At 41.1% G+C, this 21,912-nt stretch overlaps 1 protein-coding gene across 3 annotated transcripts in view; it reads left to right on the forward strand.

The window, feature by feature from the left end:
• The window catches only part of LOC131038950 (serine/threonine-protein kinase ATM), a 417,584-nt gene that overhangs the window by 64,135 nt on the left and 331,537 nt on the right, over positions 1–21,912 (forward strand). For all 3 annotated transcript variants that reach the window (XR_009104579.2, XM_057971562.2, XM_057971563.2), the window contains exons 15-21: positions 15,025–15,066; positions 15,487–15,557; positions 15,812–15,860; positions 16,418–16,489; positions 18,005–18,160; positions 18,288–18,392; positions 18,475–18,674. Coding sequence is in view for 2 of the 3 variants with exons in the window: in XM_057971562.2 (XP_057827545.2) it covers positions 15,025–15,066; positions 15,487–15,557; positions 15,812–15,860; positions 16,418–16,489; positions 18,005–18,160; positions 18,288–18,392; positions 18,475–18,674 (695 nt within the window). In the remaining variant the exon portion in view is untranslated. The remainder of the gene's footprint in view (positions 1–15,024; positions 15,067–15,486; positions 15,558–15,811; positions 15,861–16,417; positions 16,490–18,004; positions 18,161–18,287; positions 18,393–18,474; positions 18,675–21,912) is intronic.

The raw sequence follows: 21,912 nt of genomic DNA on the forward strand, positions 1-21,912 counted from the left end.
AAGGCGAACCAGCATATGGTTATGGGAACCGACACATGGAAGCGTTTTATGACTACTGGTTGGTAATCTCAACTTTAGGGTTTCTGGTTGAAGTGCTTCAAGCCTGTGTGGCTCAACCATTGACTTTGTATGATGAGTCAGCATGATAATGAAGAACAGATCGTGTTGCCACGTGAAGCCTTGTGTGCGTGAAGGATCTTGCATGAAGGAGATTGTTCCTACCTACCTCGGGAATGTGCGAAGTCTGTAAACGGTGATAACGTGTGATGGGTTATCAGTCACCATGAAATCGGTGGAAAACGAACTATGGAGATTAATGCAGTGTGCTCAACGGTCAGGATTGAACTGTTTGAATTCCTTAACCTAATAGGTTTAGGGTTTAGGGTTTATGCTACCGACCTATCTGTTTTCCTATAAGGTTGATGTTGTGACTCTTTCTAGGGTTGTTGGCAAAAGTTGTGTGTGTGTGTATCCAAGAGAAGAGATACGTGATTCTTGCCAGACCAAAGGAGATAAGTTATACCTGCAGAGTGTAAGTGCAGAAGGTGAAAAGGAGCTTAAGCGGATCTGCATTGGCATTGAGTGCTGTTACCAGATCATTGAAATACTTGTTGATCTCTAACCACTTCAACAGTTGAGGAATCTCTTAACAGGGTAGCTTTAACAGGCTTGCTGTAAATCCTTTAACAGGGTGACTCAAAATCATTGAGTTCTTGAAATCCTCTAACAAGGTAACCTTTAATAGGGTTTAACCCTTAACCGGGTATTCTAGCCATCCCTTAACCGGGTGATCCCTAACAGGATCGGTTCCTAAGAGAACCTATTGTATCAGTCTTTAACCGGACAAGGCTCCTAACAGAGCGGACTTCCAAAGAGTTCAAAAACAAGCTTGTGGGTATTCATCCCCACCGTGGTTTTTCCCAGTTGGGTTTCCACGTGAAAAATATGTGTGATGTCTTTTTCATGTGATGCTATATTGTTTTCTGTCTAGCAGTGAATCATGTTGATCTAGTTGCTTATATCTATATCCTTGATGGTAGATTACTTGTTCATGCATTAGGGTGAAATGAAAATGGAGTGTTAGATTGTATGAGAAGATAAGTGTCAACTGGTTTATGCTTGTCTCAGTTATTCTGGGTTTTGCCGGTTGTACTTTGTTTAAGGACCGGTGTCACTGTCTGTCTATCAATGCACAGTGTCTGCAGACAAACCGGCTCAAGAGTGTGTTTTGGTCTGTACTGATTCACCTCCCCCCCCTCTCAGTACCGGTTGGGTACCATTCGTTCATCATTGTGTTATCAATTGGTATCAGAGCGTCCTCCAGGTCCTCTGTGTTATAAGCTTAACCGCTTGAGATAAAGATCCCAGTCTAATGATGAAGAGGGAAGGTCCAAAGTTTAACAGAGAAGATTTCAGTATATGGAAAGACAGAATGAATATATTCATCAGAAGCATGGGTGCTCAACACTGGAGCTATGTTGAGAATGCCTATGTTGCGCCTACCGGTACTCTCACCGATGACCAGAAGAGTGAGATGCAAGAGAATGGGCAAGTCATGGAAGCCCTAATTAGTAGTTTGTCTGACATTGAGTTTATTGATGTCCAAGATAAGGTAAATCCCAAAGAGGTATGGGATACTCTTGAAAATATCTATGGCGGTGATGAGCATGTAAAACAAGCTAAGGAAGAAAGCCTTAGAGGGAAGTTTGAAGACATGCGGATGGTTGAAGGTGAGACCATTCAATAGTATGGAATAAGAATCAAAACCGTTGTTGGAGATATCAAGAGTGCAGGTGGTAAAATGGAAGATTCCACTGTGGTAAGCAAAGTCCTGAGATCCCTATTGCCGGTCTATGCAATAAGGGTTGCTGCTATTCAGGAGCCGAGATCAATAGACAAGACTAAGGTGTCCCTAGACTCCATCATTGCAAAGTTGACAGCCTATGAGCTAAATAGCTTTGATGGCAATGTTTCAAAGACTGAATCAACTTTTAAAGCTTCTGCTGTACCATCCAGAAAAGGAAAAGAAGCTAGCACTAGTGGTGAACCAAGACAGAGCAGAGAAATGGATGATGAGGAGATTTTGATGGTATTTGAAGCTCTCCTTGCCAGGAAACTTCCTAAAGGAACCGACAAATACAGAGGTAAGCTTCCTTTGAAATGCTTTTCTTGTAATCGGATAGGACATATTGCTGTAAATTGTCCTAATGGCGACAACAAGGACAAACCGGAAAGGTTCAAGAATTTCAAAGGAGGAAACCGGAGAAATTGTTTTGTGGCAGTTGATGAAGGTGTCACAGATGAGGATGAAGAAAATGAAGATATTGTGTTTGTTGCTGTCAAGGAAGATGTGTCAGACAAGAAGGCTCTTGTCTCCCGGTTTGATAATTCCAATGAGTGGATCATTGACAGTGGTTGTTCTCATCATATGACAAGTGACCGGAGCAAGTTTCTATCCTTGGAAGAATATGATGGTGGTGTGGTTTGCTTTGGTAATGATGCACCATGCATGGTCAAAGGCAGAGTGTCCATCTCTTTGAATGGAGAGAGTAGTGCTGACAATGTGTACTGGGTCGATGGTCTCAGACACAACCTTTTGAGTGTTGCCCAGCTGAATGACAGTGGTCTCACTCTGGAATTCAAGAATGGAGCGTGCAGAATCAAAGGAAAGAATGGAGAATTGGTGGCCACAGACATGCAAACCAAAGGTAATCTATTTCAGTTGAATGCAAATATAAGTACATGTGTCATGGCTAAATTTGATGATAGCTAGATATGGCATAGGAGACTCTGCCATGTAAACTTTGATAACATTGTGAAGGCTAGTAAGATCAAGGCAGTTAGAGGATTGCCAGTGTTAAGCAAACCGGATAATACCTTGTGCAGAGAATGTCAATTGGGGAAAATGTCTTCCTCAACCTTTAAAGGTAACTCTTTCACTGCTGACAATCTGCTTGATCTTGTGCATACTGATTTGTGTGGTCCTACGAAAACTAGGAGTGTGCAGGGTGATAGGTACTTCATGATTCTCACTGATGATTGCTCAAGAATGATGTGGGTCACATTCTTGAAAGATAAGTCTGAAGCTTTTGTAAAGTTCAAAGCTTTCAGAGCATTAGTGGATAAGGAAAGCGGTAAAAGGATCAAGTGCCTGAGAACTGATCAAGGAGGGGAATTCACTTCTGGTGAATTCAACAAGTACTGTGAAGAACATGGCATCAAGAGGCAATTGTCTGCCCCCCGGACTCCACAGCAGAATGGCCTAGCAGAGAGGAATAACCGGACTGTGGTTGAAGCAGCTAGAACCATGTTGATTCAAGGAAAGGTAGCTCACACCTTTTGGAGAGAAGCGGTGAGCACTGCAGTCTATACAATGAACCGGGTACTCATCAAGAAAGGTAAGGATAAAACCCCTTATGAGTATTGGACCGGTAAGACACCTGTGGTTAGCTACTTTAGAGTGTTTGGTAGCAAATGTTACATCAAGAGGAGTGAACACCAGAGCAAATTTGATGCTAAATATGATGAGGGAATATTCCTAGGGTATTCCACCAAGAGCAAAGCTCTCAAGTGTCTCAATAATAGAACTCAAAGAATTATGGAAAGCATCAATGTAAGAGTTGATGAAACCTCTGAGAAAACTGAGGAAACCGGCAGTAAGCAAGCGGTAAATGAACCGGTTGCAACCTTCTGGGAACCTGTTGTCAGTCAACCGAGTACCAGTAACAGTGTTCCTACACCGGCAGATGTAGATGTTGATACTGATGGAGATGAGGATGAAGAAGAAAAACAAGAGGAAACCATCAAGACCATTCCTCGGTATGTTAAGCTGAATCATGATCCTAAGTAGATTATAGGAGATAAGGATGCAGGAATCCTTACAAGAAGAAAGGTCAGAGAAAACTCATGTATGATCTCTGAATTTGAGCCTAAAACATTCAAAGAGGCACATAAAGATGAAGACTGGATCAAGGCAATGGAAGAGGAACTTGACCAGATAGAGAAAAATGGTACATGGTCTTTGGTACCCAGACCGGAGCATAAAAATGTCATTGGTACCAAATGGGTCTTCAGAAATAAGCTGAATGAGGATGGCACAGTGATTAGGAACAAAGCCAGATTGGTGTGCAAAGGATATGCTCAAGAAGAAGGAGAAGACTATGGAGAAACCTTTGCTCCTGTAGCCAGATTGGAAGGAGTTCGTATGCTTCTTGCATATGCAGCTTTTAAAGGTTTCAAAGTATATCAAATGGATGTAAAATCTGCATTCCTAAATGGTGTACTTGAAGAGGAGGTGTATATAGAGCAACCAGATGGGTTTGCCCTATCTGAAGACAGTGACATGGTATGTAGGCTACATAAAGCCTTATATGGTCTAAAGTAGGCACTTAGAGCATGGTATGAACGTCTGCATTCCCATCTTGTGAAGATTGGATTTGAGAGAACAAGTGAAGATAGCAATATCTACTTGAAGTCTGAAAGAGATTAGATCCTGATCTATGAGGTATTTGTTGATGACATTATCTTTGGTGGAGATGACAAGATGAGTCATGAGTTTGCAGATGAGATGAAGAAAGAGTTTGAGATGTCACTCATAGGGGAGATTAAGTTCTTCATTGGACTACAGATCTAGCAGATGAAAGATGGAATCTTTATCACTCAGTCCAAGTATGTCAAAGAGGTGTTGAAGACCTTTGGCATGGAAGATAGCAAACCGGTTGGTATACCGATGGTAACTGGTTGTAAACTATCCAAAGAGGATGACTCAACATTGGTTGATGAGAAGGAATACCGATCAATGATTGGTAAGTTGCATTATGTAGTGCATAGCAGACCAGATATTGCACATGCAGTAGGCATTATTGCAAGGTTCCAGAAAAGCCCAAGAGAATCCCACTTGGTTGCAGTCAAGCAGATTCTTAGATATCTGAAGGGAACTTTTGACTATGGATTGTGGTATCCATATAGCAAGGATTTCAACTTGAAAGTATACACAGATGCTGACTGGGCAGGTAATGTAGATGACTGGAAAAGCACAACCGGTGGTGCATTCTTTCTCGGTGGTACACTGGTCTCATGGATGAGTAAGAAGCAGAGTTGTATCTCTCAGTCTACAGCGGAAGCAGAGTATGTTGCAGCTTTCATGAACTGCACTCAGTCAATTTGGATGAAGCATGTATTAAATGGCTTCAAAGTTCCTGTATCTGAACCGGTAAGTATATTTTGTGACAATACAAGTGCAATTAATATCTCCAAGAATCCAGTTTTACATTCTAAAACCAAGCACTTTGAGCTTAAGTATCATTTCTTGAGGGAAAAGGTTCAAAACAAAGAGATTGCACTGGAACATGTTTCCAGTAAGGAGCAGTTAGCAGACATATTCACCAAGCCTCTCCCAAAGGCTACATTTATGTACTTAAGAGGTGAATTAGGGGTGTTGCCCCTTTAGGAGGTAAACTAAAAGCATATGCTCCACATCAGTCAGGTATTGCATGGTCAAATTTTTTTTGGACTGATGTGATGAAGGATGCTACTCCTCAGGGGGAGTAGCATGATGGAACAGGGAAGCTTGTGCCTCCACTTTGGCATTGTTGTCAAAGGGGGAGAAGATGTGAAGCGGAGAAGATATCTGTAGAAATGAAGCAGAGAAGATGTGAAGCGGAGAGATATCTTTGTATATTGCCATCAATGCCAAAGGGGAAGATTGTTGGCATTATGTGAACCAGTATGAGGACATAATGACATTGTATGTTGTCATTGATGTCAATATGCTGAAGAGGTGAGAACCGGCATATGTGAGAACTGGTATAACACTGTGAACCGACATTTGTGCCAAAGTGAAGCGGTGTGCTTGTTCAAGGCGAACCGGCATATGGTTATGGGAACCAGCACATGGAAGCGTTGTATGACTAACGGTTGGTAATCTCAACTTTAGGGTTTCCGGTTGAAGTGCTTCAAGCCTGTTGTTTGCCCTCTCGGGTAAACGGTTAAATGTAGAAAGTAAATGCACAGAACATAATGGAAATATATTAAATAACCAGCCTCTGTATTAATTCCATAGTCCATGTACAATAAGTGCTTATAACATTACATCTGACACGACTATCATGATCCTACTTCGAAGAAAAGGTACACAATATATAATACCCGAAGGGGTGCGACACAACCGTCGCGACTCCAACTACCTACTCGTCGGCTAACTAACTGACCGCCGTAACTCATTATTACCGACGACAACATAAACATAATATAACAACATAACATAATGATTATTCCCGTCAACATCATCCCCCCCAAGAAAAGAAGTCGACTCCGACGACTTAATACAAAATAGAGATGAACGGCAGGAGCTACTGATGCCAGTCGGGCCCGGATCTTATACACTTGCTGCGTCCTCGCCTGAAAACCCTTTTCTGCTACCATCCGATGCTCAAGTGTGGATTTCACCAATATTGCTTCCTTTGCCATCACAGTCCTCCTGTGCCTAACCCAAACTTGTCTGCAAAACATGTTTTTCAGTCTCAGCTTCCACCAACTGCTACTCAAATGATACTGTCTCCCTAGCCAATTTGTCCTCGATAGCCACCCATGCTGCTCTCTCAACATCCAACTCTTGGGTATGCTGAACTAAGTCTCATGTGACTATTGCCTCCAACCTGGTGGTCAGCTCCTCCCAAGCCCTCTGTGCATCCACCAAGGCAACCTCACGTCCAGCCGAGACATACTCCGAGTTCCTCAAAGCGTACTAGTCATGCCTGGAGGTGGCCACAATCCGCTGGCACAAATGCTAGGAGACACCTCAAATCCTCCATCACACTCCCCAAAGGCTAAAAACTGAACTGAATAACTCCCTGGTGTCATACAACTGCGTGGACATGCAATGCCTTCCCTCAAACTTTGTTTGTTCCCAACCTCCAAATCCGTCTCCCTCTACGGCTTATGGCTTCCCCGCCAATGCTTAGCTGCATGCTTCTTTCTCACAATACGGACAACCACAACACTTCCCGTGGTCGTCTGTAGCTCAAAAATAAACTGGGGGTCAGGGGGCAACGCCCCCAGTGGGGTCGAGGGGCAGTGCCAATTTACAACCCTCAGAACCATACGAAAGTCCATGGCGCACTGCATTTCTGTGATATTTTAAGATGCCAAAAACCCTTCTTTTCCACTCTGAATTTCCAGTGTCTTGGCTTCAAACTCCAGCAAATCATTTTAAATCTGGCCGTCGTCGTTTTTTTTTTGGCACTGTAATGTCCTCGATGGCACCCCGGGCCATACAACCTCCCTGTACGGTCAACAATAGCATTGGCACCTCCGATCGTGCGGCCACCTTCCCAATCGTGCGGCTACCTTCCCGTGCGGCCTACACCTCTCCACTGTACGGCGGACCATGATGACGGAGCGACTGCATGGTTGTGCGGCTTTTTGCGGCTTTGTGTGCGGCTGTGCGGGGATTTATGCTGGGTGTGCGGTTGACCACCGCACGATTGCATCCACCTTCGGTGGCATCCACCGTCGGTGTCCACCGTACGGTGTTACCACCGCCGGTGGCCCACTGCATGGTGGTCGCCGTCGGTGTTACCATCGCACGGTGGTCGCCGTCGGTGTTGCCACCGCCGGGGTGGCCCACCGCACGGTGGTCACCGTCGGTGTTACCACCGCACGGTGGTCACCACCGTACGGTGGTCCATTTCTTTTTTTATAATTTTTATAAATTTTGACCGTACGGTCGCCTGTCATACGACTGTACGTTTTTTTTTTTTCGATTTCCTAATTTAGTTGTCTAGAGAGTCTTCGGCTCGGGTCCCCTGTCTCTGGGATCGCCCTTCATCCTTCTCGGGTTGCCTCGCCCGAGAGTCTCCTGTTTTGGTCCTGTGCCTGGTGAGTCGCCTGCCCGGCCTCTCGGGTCCCCCTTCGGGCTCTCGAGTGTTCGTTCGGCCTCTCGAGTGTCCGTCCGGCCTCTCGGGTCCCCTGCGCGCTTCGCGTGGTAGGGTTTCAATTTGGGCCCGTTGGTGGCAAGTCTATTTTCAATGGCCATCGGAAGACCTGGAACCACAAATTCTATAGGGACCACGACCTCCTTCTCGTAAATAAGAAGAAGAAGAATAATAAAGATTTTGAAGACTGTGGCCTTCCACACAGGGTTCCAATCGTTGTCGACGCTCTTCGGATTATTTATGTCGCCAGGGTTTGGGGCGTCTCCCTTCCAATATTCTCTGTATTCCGGCAGGTACACCTCTATTGGTTGCTCTGGTTCCTCTACTTCGAGCTTGTAGCTTTGGAACATTTCATAATCCTCCATTTGCCAGTGGAAGAGCCCGTTAAGTGAGCATACCTCATCTTCAGAACATCCCTCCAATTCGAGCACCCCTTCACTGTTCGGCTCCATCGCGTTCTTGCCCTTGCTTTCATCGGGACCCCCTTCCCCTTTATTAGAGTCCTCTGAGTCCGAGTCGGAAGAGGCGAGCTCTTCGCCAACATCTTGGGTGTGTAGGTCAATGGTATATTTCTGCCCTCCCTTCTCCATGGAAAGTGTATTTTTCTTCCAGTTGTGGTTTACCCTCGCGTTGATCAACCACGCTCTCCCCAGGATGGCGTCATAGCCTTTCTTCTTCGAGGGAATAACCACGAAATCTAACAAGAATGGTTGCGTACCAATTGTCACTTGCTGGGCCATCAACAGGCCGGGTGGCTTAATGCCATGTTGGTCCGCTCCCACCAGGTTGAATGTGGGTGGCCACAGGGTGGGCTTCGCCAGCCGCTTCCATGTTTCTTCTGGTAGTACATTCACCCCAGATCCCCTGTCCATAATGGTGTCCTTTAGAATGGTCCCACGGATACCCATTTCTACCACAGCTGGGTGTCTACCACTGCTCAAGGCTAGTAACATCGGGTCAGTCGAAGGGCTGATGGAAACCTCCACTTGTGGTGTACTCTTCGTAGTGGTGGCGGGAACCCCTACCTGTGGTGCACTCGACGATGCGGTGGCGGGAACCCCTACTTGTGGTGCACTCGACGATGCGGTGGCGGGAACCCCTACCTGTGGTGTACTCGATAATGCGGTGCTTTGCACATTGGTGAGGATGGCAGTCCTCAATTGTGGCATAGAGTCTAGAAGGTCTTTTACCTTTATCGACACCTCCATCTGCAAGATTTGCCCAATGATGTTATTTTCCGCTTCCGTATGGGATGATGTACTCACCACCTCGTTGTCCCGTCGTTCGGTCATCATCTCACGTTCAATATTGGCCTTTTCCTCCCGTAATCTCTCCTTCTCCGTACGGGGGTCGGGATAAGTGGCTTTTTTCGTCTGGGCGCGGGTGATCGCCAGTACTTCTTTCTCACCAGTCTTCTCAGCCTTCTCAATGTTGAGGAGATTAACCCCTGCCTGCGGGCAATTTGCGTCCTCATGGTCGCCTGGCCCACACCAACGGCAGAGGTGCTGAGGGGTGGCTTCCTTCGTGCAATCACGGGCGAAGTTCCCCCACTGATTACAGGCCCTACATTGGATAATTGGCCGGCCCTTGGCGTCATACTGGATACGGCTTCCGTTATTGTTATTGTTGCTATTCCTTCCGCCGCCGCGTCTGTTGTCCCGGTATCCTCCCGATGATGCCGTTGTGTTAGTATGTTGGCCGGTACCCGCTGGTGCGGATGTTGTGGCCTGCTCCGTGAACAACACCTGGTTCACTTGCGTACTTCGGGTTTTCATGTTGTATGGGCACTCCTTGGTGGAGTGTCCCATCACTTGGCAAATCTCGTAGAATGCCTTCTTTTGGCAAGTACCCTTTGTGTGCCCTTCCTCTTTGCACTCAGTGCATCATATGTCCCCTTCGTTCCGACCAGTGCTTCTCATTATTTTGAATTCCTTTCTCATTCGCTCCATGTCTTTCTGGAGCGCTTGCACCCGTTTGCCAGCCTCGTCGTCACTGCTGCTTTCCTGTGAAGAGTCATTGTCCTCGGATGAGGATTTATTACTTTTCTTCTTCTTTGATGTTTTGTGTTCGCTCTCCAGGTCCATCGCCCTATTATAAGCGTCGTCATATGACGTCGAGGGTACAATTTTCATCTTCCTCCGTAGGGAGGATTTCAACCCTTCAACGAACCATCGTTTCTTCAATCCATCTGTGGGTTGGCTTTCCATTTTACCCAAGAGTTCTTTTAGCCTCCGACTGTATGCTCGTACTGTCTCCCTGGTACCTTGTTTGGTACTGTATATCTCCGTTACAATTTCATTGTCATCACGGAGCAACCGAAACTCCCCCGTGAATTCCTTCTGTAGATTGGCCCACGTGGCCACTTTTTGCTTGTCCACATCGGAGTACCAATCTATGGTAACTCCTCGTAACGTGGCTGGGAACTGCTGTACCCAGTCATCCTGGTCTGTTACTACGTTGGCGGACCAAATGGTTTCACATGTACGGCAGTGCCGTAAGGGGTCTTCCTTGCCCTCCCCTGTGAACTTTGGCAATTTTTGTTTACTCGCCATCCCACCGCTGGGTCTCGCTCCTCTAATTCCTTGTGTGCTTGTACCTGGCGATCCTCCACCTCCTGCAACTGAACCTCCACTCGTGGGTCCTCCGGAAAAAGTTGCTGACACCAAACCAAACAAATTGCCTCCTGTACGGTACCCTTGTGCTCCCTCGGCACCTTCGGTCGTACCGTCACCTTCCGTTGTCATCCTCCGGTTGGTTGTCTCCCTCTGGTTGTCCTCTGAAATGGACAAATTCTTTAGCAAGTCTCTGGTAGCGTCGATCAGGTTTAGACTTCGCCTTGTTTGTTCCACCAACTCTTCGCGGCTTCTTACCCTATAGTGGTATTCTGGCGAACTGTAGAGTTCTCCTTCGGCACCCTGCGTGACTCCTTCTGGCAGCCCTACAACAGTGTAGACAGTGTAGTTCTCTATCTCTACCTCCGCAACCTCCGTGACACCTCCTGGGTTCCCTTCGGGCAACCCCTTGGCCGGTCGTCCCTCGGCAAGCCGCCTTAGCCTACGCCTTCGTTCTATCTGCTGTCTGAGATTCAACGCAGTTTGTGCCACTTCCCATTCGTCACTCTGTATCTTTTTATTTTTGTCCTTATTTAGTCTATTGGGCATAAGTCACTTCCATACACATCAAACACACGCCATGTACACAAAAAAAACTTTTATTTTTTTATTTTTCCCTTTCAACCATAATTTATATCAACATTGTGCCGGGATTCTTACAGGGTTCAATTTCCCCTTCGCCTCTTGTTCCATGTGCGCGTCGTCGGTCTCTGGGTTCATCTCATCGACGGGTAGGTCCATCACGTCCGTGCGCCATCCGCGTCTTCCGTTCCCGAGTACGTCTAGGCAACGACGCCAAATGTTTGCCCTCTCGGGTAAACGGTTAAATGCAGAAAGTAAATGCACAGAACATAATGGAAATATATGACATAACCAGCCTCTGTATTAATTCCACAGTCCATGTACAATAAGTGCTTATAACATTACATCTGACACGACTATCATGATCCTACTTCGAAGAAAAGGTACACAATATATAATACCCGAAGGGGTGCGACACAACCGTCGCGACTCCAACTACCTACCCGTCGGCTAACTAACTGACCGCCGTAACTCATTATTACCGACGACAACATAAACATAATATAACAACATAACATAATGATTATTCCCGTCAACACCTGTGTGGCTCAACCGGTGACTTTGTATGATGAGTCAGCATGATATTGAAGAACAGATCGTGCTGCCACGTGAAGCCTTGTGTGCATGAAGGATCTTGCATGAAGGAGATTGTTCCTACCTACCTCGGGAATGTGCGAAGTCTGTAAATGGTGATAATGTGTGATGGGTTATCAGCCGCCATGAAATTGGTGGAAAACGAACGATGGAGATTAATGCATTGTGCTCAACGGTCAGGATTGAACTGTTTGAATTCCTTAACCTAATAGGTTTAGGGTTTAGGGTTTATGCTACTGACCTATCTGTTTTCCTATAAGGTCGATGTTGTGACTCTTTCTAGGGTTGTTGGCAAAAGTTGTGTGTGTGTGTGTATCCAAGAGAAGAGATACGTGATTCTTGCCAGACCAAAGGAGAGAAGTGATATTTGCTGAGTGCAAGTGCAGAAGGTGAAAAGGAGCTTAAGCGGATCTGCATTGGCATTGAGTGCTGTTACTAGATCATTGAAATACCTGTTGATCTCTAACCACTTCAACAGTTGAGAAATCCCTTAACAGGGTAGCTTTAACAGGCTTGCTATAAATCCTTTAACAGAGTGACTCAAAACCATTGAGTTCTTGAAATCCTCTAACAAGGTAACCTTTAACAGGGTTTAACCCTTAACCGGGTATTCTAGCCATCCCTTAACCGGGTGATCCCTAACAGGATCGGTTCCTAAGAGAACCTATTGTATCAGTCTTTAACCGGACAAGGCTCCTAATAGAGCGGACTTCCAAAGAGTTCAAAAACAAGCTTGTGGGTATTCATCCCCACCGTGGTTTTTCCCAGTTGGGTTTCCACGTGAAAAATATGTGTGATGTCTTTTTCATGTGATGCTATATTGTTTTCTGTCTAGTAGTGAATCATGTTGATCTAGTTGCTTATATGTATATCCTTGATGGTAGATTACTTGTTCATGCATTAGGGTGAAATGAAAATGAAGTGTTAGATTGTATGAGAAGATAAGTGTCAACCGGTTTATGCTTGTCTCAGTTATTTTGGGTTTTGCTGGTTGTACTTTGTTTAAGGACCGGTGTCACTGTCTGTCTGTCAATGCACTGTGTTTGTAGACAAACCGGCTCAAGAGTGTGTTTTGGTCTGTACTGATTCACCCCCCCCCTCTCAGTACCGGTTGGGTACTATTCGTTCATCATTGTGTTATCAGGCCCAACCAGCAACAATTAAATTATTGTTTATTTTATTTGATTGCCCAAGATGGGCTCTCAAGTCAAGGAGGTCGGCCCTCTTGTGAGGCTCCAAACATATTATATTTATTTATTTTAACTTCCTTAATTGGGGTGACCAAGGAGGGGGGCTCGGTTCCATAGAAACAATAATCAATTTGCATTTTTCAACTCAGCGAAGGACACTAGATATGGGCTGCCCTTGTAGGCAGTAAACTATTACATATGCAATTTAATTATCTCCTTCTTGCTCAACAAAATCTCAATAATAGTGCATGACCTAATATCTAATATTTTAGTGTTGTCCTTTGACATCAATGACAATAATTTCCAACAGTTGATGCACTCCTAACAGAAAACTTTAGTAACCAAACTGTCTTCAATCTCAATAGAATCATCTAAAGTAAATTTGGTCTTTACAAAGTACTAATTTTCTATTCTTATGGATATGGTTTCCACTCACAAGTATTAGTCTCCATCAATAAGGCTGCTACTCTAGAGCTTTTTGGCACTCATCTCAATCCTTGGTCTCATTTTAGGATTTTAAAGCATAAGTATCCAGAGCTTAGTCTTGATTGCATAATTGGCCCCACGATTTTGGGTCAAGAAGTAGTATTGTGATACACTTTTCATCCTTAGCCTCCTCAAGGGTAATATCGACAACAAGGTTTTGGCTTAAAATGTGACACTAATGCAAAATATTTCATATGAATACAACATACTTATCTGTTTTCAGGCTCTACCTTCTGCTTCTTTCTTCTCTTTCTCTAGATTGTACTTTTAATAACCTCATACCATTGGAAAATGGTGATCACCTCATGCATTTTGACAATCCTTAAAATTCCGTATTTTTTCTTGCCACAAAGGTCAATGAAAAGTCTTCTGGTAATACAGAAATCCATTCAGCCAGCCATATCACATCCATTGAATCACTATCCATTTTCCACTGACTATAATATAAATGACAATTGGAATGGTCTCCTCAAAGCAGTGGAACTTCAAAACATGCACCAGGGAAAAATTAAAAAAATTTCAAGTTTGCTGATAACCAATCTTCAAGGCATATAAGATAAGTAGCACGTGACAATTGGGTGTGTAAACAAGCAGGATGAAGCCATTTGCTAAGGTGTTGTTATCAAAGTTATCTCAACAGAACTGAAGAAATTGAAAAATCCCTCAAAGCAGAGAGACTAAGGAGATAGCTCTTGGACCAATTGGTACTTTCAATGATTTCCAACACCCAAAATGGCAAAAGCCCATTAAGCATAAAAAGCTTCTACTTCAACTACTTCATAAGCTCTCTTGAATAGTGGAATATGCAGTCAGGAGGCCAGAGAGGGTCCCATGGGATTGGTGCTGAATAGTGAAATATGGATGGCTATTGGTCCAGACTCCATACAATGGAAAAAGACACTGCCTCTCAACTGGAACTAGGTATGAAGCTAAGGGCCACCCTCTTGTTCACAAGATTTTGCTTATTATGCTATCTGTCGATTTCTGAATTTTGTGACAGCAAGAAGATAATTAATCAGAATATCTATTTTCTGAAATAAAGTTTAGCCTTTGTATTGTCTAGTCTCTTTTAGTTGACTGTCTTTGGCAACTTTACAATGGTGTCCTGTAGTCATCCTAAAAAAGTGATATATACATATAAATAGTTTTCTTTATCAATTAAAATAGCAATTTTTCAAAATGTAACAAATTGATCTCCAATTTGGTGTCTATTTTGCAAGACGTAAATGATGAGTTTCAACATATAGGATCAAGCTGTTCCGGGGTGGCCGTGTATCAGGATTCTTCACCCTTAACAAGTCCTGCTATATATGAATTTGATTTTAGGAAACAATAATGATTGTTTTGTCAGTGATCTTATACCTTAAACTATGATTCCTTGGGTCATTTTTGATGTGCTTTTTAAAATACAATGTCATCTTTTTTAGCATTCCTGATAATTGCAGACTTTGCCACTTTTCGTTTATTCTCTTTATATGTTGTTTGGTTCTTTTCTCAATTATAAGCCAAATCTGATATATCATTATTTGTTATTTGCATTCATGATAATTTCTTACAATGCTGCCTCTTGTTTTAATACCACATACATATCTTGATAATAATATATTTATAACTTATGTATGGCAGATAGATGCTACTTTCAAGCTTCTTGGTCATTTGATATCCCAGGTAGCAATTCTGAATGTCTACCATTATGGTTTGATGAAATTTGTATTATACTGTTATAAAAGATTGTGGGAATCAAATGAAATAGTAGCATTGCTATTCTGGTGATAGGGGGATAGACTTAATGTCTAACCCATGTGCTTCAGTGATGGGATACAGGGTAGGTATAACAACCTACTTATGTTCACCAGTGAAGTCATGCATATAGAAAAAAATGATCTGCTTCACATGAATAACTTATGTTCATAGCAGTATAACATGGGATGGGAATATAATGTATTAGCCTTGTTTTGTGTGGCCAGTATTCTAGGTAGGGGTGAAGGATGAAAATGAAGAGTCTTCATGGTATAGGTGTGAAGGAGTTCTATAATATTCACTTTTTTGGCAAAATTCATGTTTAATATCATGCTGATTACTTTTCAGAATCTTTTGCCTATATATTCTGTGCCTCGAGACTTTTGGGACTTTCGGCTATTTTGTGAAGAGCCTTCAGGGTATGTCCTCAAAATAATTTGCATGCTTTATGTCTCATTTGTTTTTCATGATATTCCACAAGTTAGATGTACTAAAATGGTTGATTGGTGATGACTGTGACTCAACATAGTTGCATAGAATTGACTAGTGGGAAAGAAATTAAGAGTAATTGATATATTGTAAATGATAAAAAGTTTAGTTGGTCGTTTATTAGCTGCATGATTTGTTATTTTGAACTTTAGTACATGTCTCACAGCCTCTAAATAAATGACAGGAGCCTTTTGTATTTCACTGCATCTTTCTTCTCCTGTGCAAGTTGTCAGGTATGGCTCAATGATATTAATATTTGCTTAGTTTTCTGTATTGCTTTTTTTAATATTTATTGAAAAATCTCTATAGAAGAATGAGTGACAGTTTTCTTATCTGACATCATTTACTTTTCATGAATGTCTTTGTTTAAAATGTGGTATTTTGTATGAGCTTGTTACCAGCATGGTGCCTTGGTGCAAAATTTTTACGAATTCTTTTGAGACTTCTCCCTATTTCTGAGGGAGGTTTAGCTAATAAACTTAGCACCATTTTAAGGACTATGTCATACAGTAATTTTTCAAACTTAGAGTACTGTGCTTAAAAACCGTAAGTCTGATATTCTAGATTACTGATAATGTTGTGAGCTTATGACCAGCCATATGGAAAGTTAATTACTAATAGGTTTCTTTTTGTCATTTTTCTGATTGATAACATGTTCCTTTTTATCATTTTTGTAATATAAATCATTGATTGTTTCAAAGAGATGCAATGAATAGTAAGAGAAAAACTGTGAAAATATAGGGACTTTCCTATATATTTGGAAATGAATATATAATTCATGTTTTGACAGGTTACTCATGGAGATGTTCTGCATCTGCGTAGGAAGCTCTTGAAGTGGATTTCAAAGGTTTTAGACTCTTTGGTAAGAGTGTTTTGTTGGGTGATAAGATGTTGTCTTTCATTTTTTCTCTACAGTTATAGAACAGAATCATTTTCATTGTTAAAAATTCTACTATTGTATTTTGTTTGTGTTTTTGATCACATTTTCTTTGGCATTGGTGCCTGTTTTAGACCTGATCATGTACTAAGATTCATGATTCTTTTTATATTTAATTTATGAGTGGTAATTGTACCTTGCATTCTAAACACAGTTTCATGAGGATGCACTTCTTGGTTGGAACCCATACCCAACATAAGGACGTGTCTCTGCTATGCTCTTAACCCAATAACTGTTTTATGACATGTGTATGTAGATGTTTGATAGCCTCTTTTCGGACATGTGTATGTAGATGTTTGATAGCCTCTTTTCGGTCCAGTTGAGAATGCTTCGTTAACATTTTCTTGTGATCATTGTGACTTCCTCTTGCTGGCTCAAACATTTGATGCTTGACATTTGGCTGTCTTTGATTTCTTGTATGTTGTTGCGAAGCAGATTGATGCATTTCTACTGGTTGGCTTGATCCATGCTTTTCGATTCCAGGACTTTGGTAAGGTCAAAAGAGTATTATTGATATTAAGTAAAGCTATCTAGATCGAAATCTCATTTGAGTGGGAGTTTCCAGCAGAGGTGGCTTTGCTATTTGGTCTTGGTTATCAATGTTCATAGGGGATGGAGGGATTTCAGTTTGGTGCTTTTGTCACTTAGGAAAAAAAGGTTGTTTATTTTTTGTGTAATAGGGTGGAATATTGTTGGTTTAGTGACTTGAGGTGAAGGAAGCAAAAATCTCATCCTAGGAGGTTATAGGATGAGGCTTCGATTATAAGGCTTTTAATAAATAAGCTCCAAACATGAAGTGATGTTCTATTACAAAAATTAAACACAAAATGATTAGAACAACAGGTTGTCCGTCAATTGTTTGACAATATTCCTTGCATATTCAGTTTATCAACAGCAGGGGATATTTCATCTATACTGAAAATGAGCCTATTTTACTTGATGTTTTATTATGAAAGCATATGTTTAAGACATTGAATGCTGAAATGCTTGGTCTTATCGCTAGATTGAATTGTGGAGTGACAACTATTTATGTGATTGTAAGGAACTTGTAGAAACAGAATATGCTTTGTATGTTATCTCTGGAATGAAATTCTCTAATTATACAGAGTCCTTACTATGCTTGCTGTTTTTAAGAAAGCAAATGCTTTGTGTAGAGGGTGAGCAATATTTTTGGTGATTGTAAATAATTTATAGAAATAGTATTTGTTTTGTATGTGGACTGTGGAATGGAATTCTTTTTTTATCTGAGTCTTGACTTTGCTTGCCGTCTCTAATAAAGCAAATACCTTATGTAGAGGGTGAGCAATATTTTAGTTCTATTTATATACATTTTAGTAAAACTTTCATCTTTTATATGTTAGGTCTCTTGGTATCATGTTCACATTTCTTATCAAATCGACTGATACACGAATATATACTTGATTTGATTTCTTTGAACAGGATCAACTTGGGACAAGTAAAGAATTGGCTGTGATGTTTTTTAGTGCGATCTTTTCTATTTGTGTTGGTTGTGTCCCCTCTTTCCCATTTTCAGAACTTGATCCTGTCAAGCTGGTTAAAATGCATATTTCTAGAAAAATGGAAGACTGGGCTGAGGTGCATTTTGAGTTCATTTTACAGAATGTAAAGATAATTTTGATGGGTTGTTTTCAAATTTGTCACAAACATAAATTTTCATGCTTATACAAAGCTTTTTAAGATCTGTAATTCTATATATTTGTAGCTAGATGAGGAAGAGAAATCCCAAGAAGATCAGTTTCTAGTATTAGACCATTCTGAGCAAATATTAGCAGCTTCTGGGGTTCACAATTCCATTCAGATGTGCGAGGTATGCAAAGTAATGGTACAGTGAATTGAGCATTGTCTTATGTACGGATTTTTGCTAATTTGATTAGTTATTTATTTGCTAGGAGACAAATGGGATGATTTCCTCGAGCATTCTACTTCCTGAATCACTGAGGGATCCCCTTTTAAATGAGATGGAATCCTGTTTACTTGGAAAGCTATCTTCAGATGTTTCAGAGAAGCAGATATCCCTAACATCATTGTTCAATATTTGTACAGTTATATCAGCTTTGATGTATGGATCATTCCATATGAATTTCCACAGGTACATGAAAATGATAGATTTGTACTTTTAAGCCTCTCGATGATCAAACTCACAATGAGGCTTGTTCTTAAATTTTAATTTATAGGATAGGATCTGTTGAAAACATTTCTTTCTTATGTCTATTGGAATTAGGAATCTGATAACTTGAACATTTAATGTCTTTTGAAGCAAATATATACAAACAATGCATTGAGTTTTTTAGTATAGTTGACTTTCTTGCCTAAAGCCTAGGTCCATACATACCTCATCTTCTAATCAGCCATAATTCATCCCTGCATCTTACGGATCTGTATTGCACAAGAGCTGAGTTGACAGCTCACGAAACTACCTTTTTAGAGGTGCCAGAGGCCATGACTTCCTTCTTATGCTCATTTTAGAAAAGTGGTCTTCCAAGATACAGGCCTGATTTGCAAGAAGATTTAAAGCAAATATTCTATTATCATGCCCAATGAAAATCTCAAGGCCCAAAATTTCCGCAGCAAAGGAAAATGGATGTTATCCTAGGCTTGAAATTCCCTCAATAGTCTTTTTTCACAGCAAACGAGTTGAAAATAAACTGTCTCATACAACTCTTAGATATGGGAGCAGGAAAACGAGAAGCCTGCAGGATCTTTGGGCAGCCTGTAATGTCCCCACTTTGAAATGGAATTTAATGGTAAATAATAATAATAAAATTATAATGCAAAAGAATAAAAATTAAATAAAAATAAAAATATAAAAGAATATAATTAAATATAATTAAAATTTAATTAAGTTAATGAATGGTTAAAAGACAGAATGGAAAGTTGTGACTCCCTCAAATATGTAATATAAAAGGGAAAAACCAAATAATGAATGCCATGCCTAATCTATGTATAATGAAAACCAAATATAATAAAATCATAAATTGTAAAGTTTTATTCAATTGCAATAAAAGAACAAATTATATATGTGAGAATTTTATATGACTATATTGTCTGATAATCTGATTGTTTTGTTGCAGGCTGAAGGAGAGAGATCATTAATATTTTTTATATATCTTCTCCAAATGATTCATGTTGGGCTTTATATGTTTTAGAAGACTGGTCAATAGATGTCTTGACCGGTCATGTCTTTTAGACATGACCGATCAAGGCACCTATTGATTGGTGTCTTTCCATATTGCACATCCCGATTTCGGTTATGTTTGGTAACTAACATTTAATACTTAAACACTCGGTTGAAACGGTGTTAGTTATGATGCTTTGTTAATGGCCTGATTATAAATGTTTATTGGTATGAACTAAACCCGATAACAAATAGCATTACATATGCTATCGGGTTATTAGCCCGATAGCATTTAGATCAACGCTTAACTATGTTAAGCAAGTCGTTGATCTAATCCATCTTTATCCAATGCCAATATCATAATCATGATCAATGTTACAATCTGATAAACATATTCAGTTCGGAAAGCATAAATCAAATAATCTAATAGAATAGATGAATAAACCATAACATAATAAGGGAGATTAACGGGTTAGAGAAGTCTTATCTTGCAGAAGCTACTAATGCATTAACACTCCCTCTTAGCTTTGGAAGATAGATAAAGTAACCTGCATCACATTTCTCTTTCATAACTAGAATAATGTCAGTCTCCAAGAATATATATCATCTATACATATGATATGAAGTACCATCAGGACCCAAGATACAAATATAAAACATCACTCTAAGTATGTGACATAGAGTATCACCTAACCATGTGATATAGAAGATTCATCATTTCATTATGACAAGATATCACCTGAACATGTGATATCAGTATTGCCTAAACACGCAATACTACGGATAAACATATGAGGATGGTTAAATTCTCATCTTATCCAGGTTGTGATATGTGCACAAACATTTTATACAAATGTTTTACCACAACACCATCATGGCACATCCATGACATACTAGAGATCCAACATGATAACTGGTTTAGAGAATCATAAGATCGTCACCTTATGATGTCTGCATACAAGTGTTCATAATCTGAGAGATTGTCACCTCTTAGATATGAACACAGGGGGTGAAACCCAAAATGTCCCAACATGACAAAAGAAGTTTACACATTAAACATCTTATTTACAAAGCAGATTACCTTTCTATCATACCTAAACCTTTTCTGAAGTGATCAATCTTCACTCTGGAAAGAGGTTTAGTCAGAATGTCTGCAGTTTGATCTCCTAAATACCGCCTCTCTAATTATTCGATATATATTTGTTCCTAAGGATTCTGGCCCATTTGGCTTTTGAGGATGTGTACATTCTCCATGCTAGTTTTGCCCCTAAGGCCTTATTTTGCCATAGTAGTTTCCTAATTCCTGTGCCTCCATCACTCCTTTCTCGACATATCTTGTCCTGTGATATTAGTTAAATTTTGTTCTTATCCTCTGTACTGTTCCAATAGAAATCTCTGATTGTTTGAGTTAATTTCTTGTAGGCCCCTTTCAGAAGTGGTATGCATGATAGTAGATAGATAGGCATTGCTGCTAAGACTGTTTTTATGAGGGTTAGTCTTCCTGCCCCTGTCAGCCATAAGGCTTTCCAAGATGACAGCTTCTTCCTAACCCTTTCAATTAGGGGATCCCAGAGTTTGTTGGTTTTGATGCCTTTGTCCAGAGGCATTCCTAAATACGAGAATGGTAGATGACCTATTTTGTACCCTAGAAATGAAGCTATTCTGGATTCCTCCTATGCTTTCATATTGGAAAAGAATATCTTCGATTTCTCCTTATTTACCATCTCTCCGGATGCCAGCCCATAAGATTGTAATATCTTCTTAATTTCCTTGGCTTCATTCAAATGCCCTTTCCCTAGGATCATTGTGTCATCAACAAACTGTTGATGAGTGCATGGATCTACCCCTCCTGTGATTTGAATCCTTGCTAGTTTGCCAGCTCTTCGTGATGCATCCAGGTGTCTTCCTAAGGCTTCAGACATAATGATAAATAAGAATGGGGATAGGGGATCTCCCTATCTGAGTCCCCTAGATACTCCAAAGAAGCCTTCCGGTTTCCCATTTAGTAAGATAGAGAACCTAGGGTTTGAAATGCAAAAGTAGACCCAATTCACCCATTGTTTGTTAAAGCCAGAGGCTTTCATGTAGCTACAAAGGAAATACCAATCCACTTTGTCATAGGTCTTTTTAATATCTAATTTTATTAGCATAGTAGGTTGCCCTTGGAAGTGACAGGAGTGGATAGCCTCCTGGACTATGATAATCCCATCCA

This window comes from Cryptomeria japonica, chromosome 3, assembly GCF_030272615.1.
Source record: "Cryptomeria japonica chromosome 3, Sugi_1.0, whole genome shotgun sequence".
Lineage (NCBI taxonomy): Eukaryota > Viridiplantae > Streptophyta > Pinopsida > Cupressales > Cupressaceae > Cryptomeria > Cryptomeria japonica.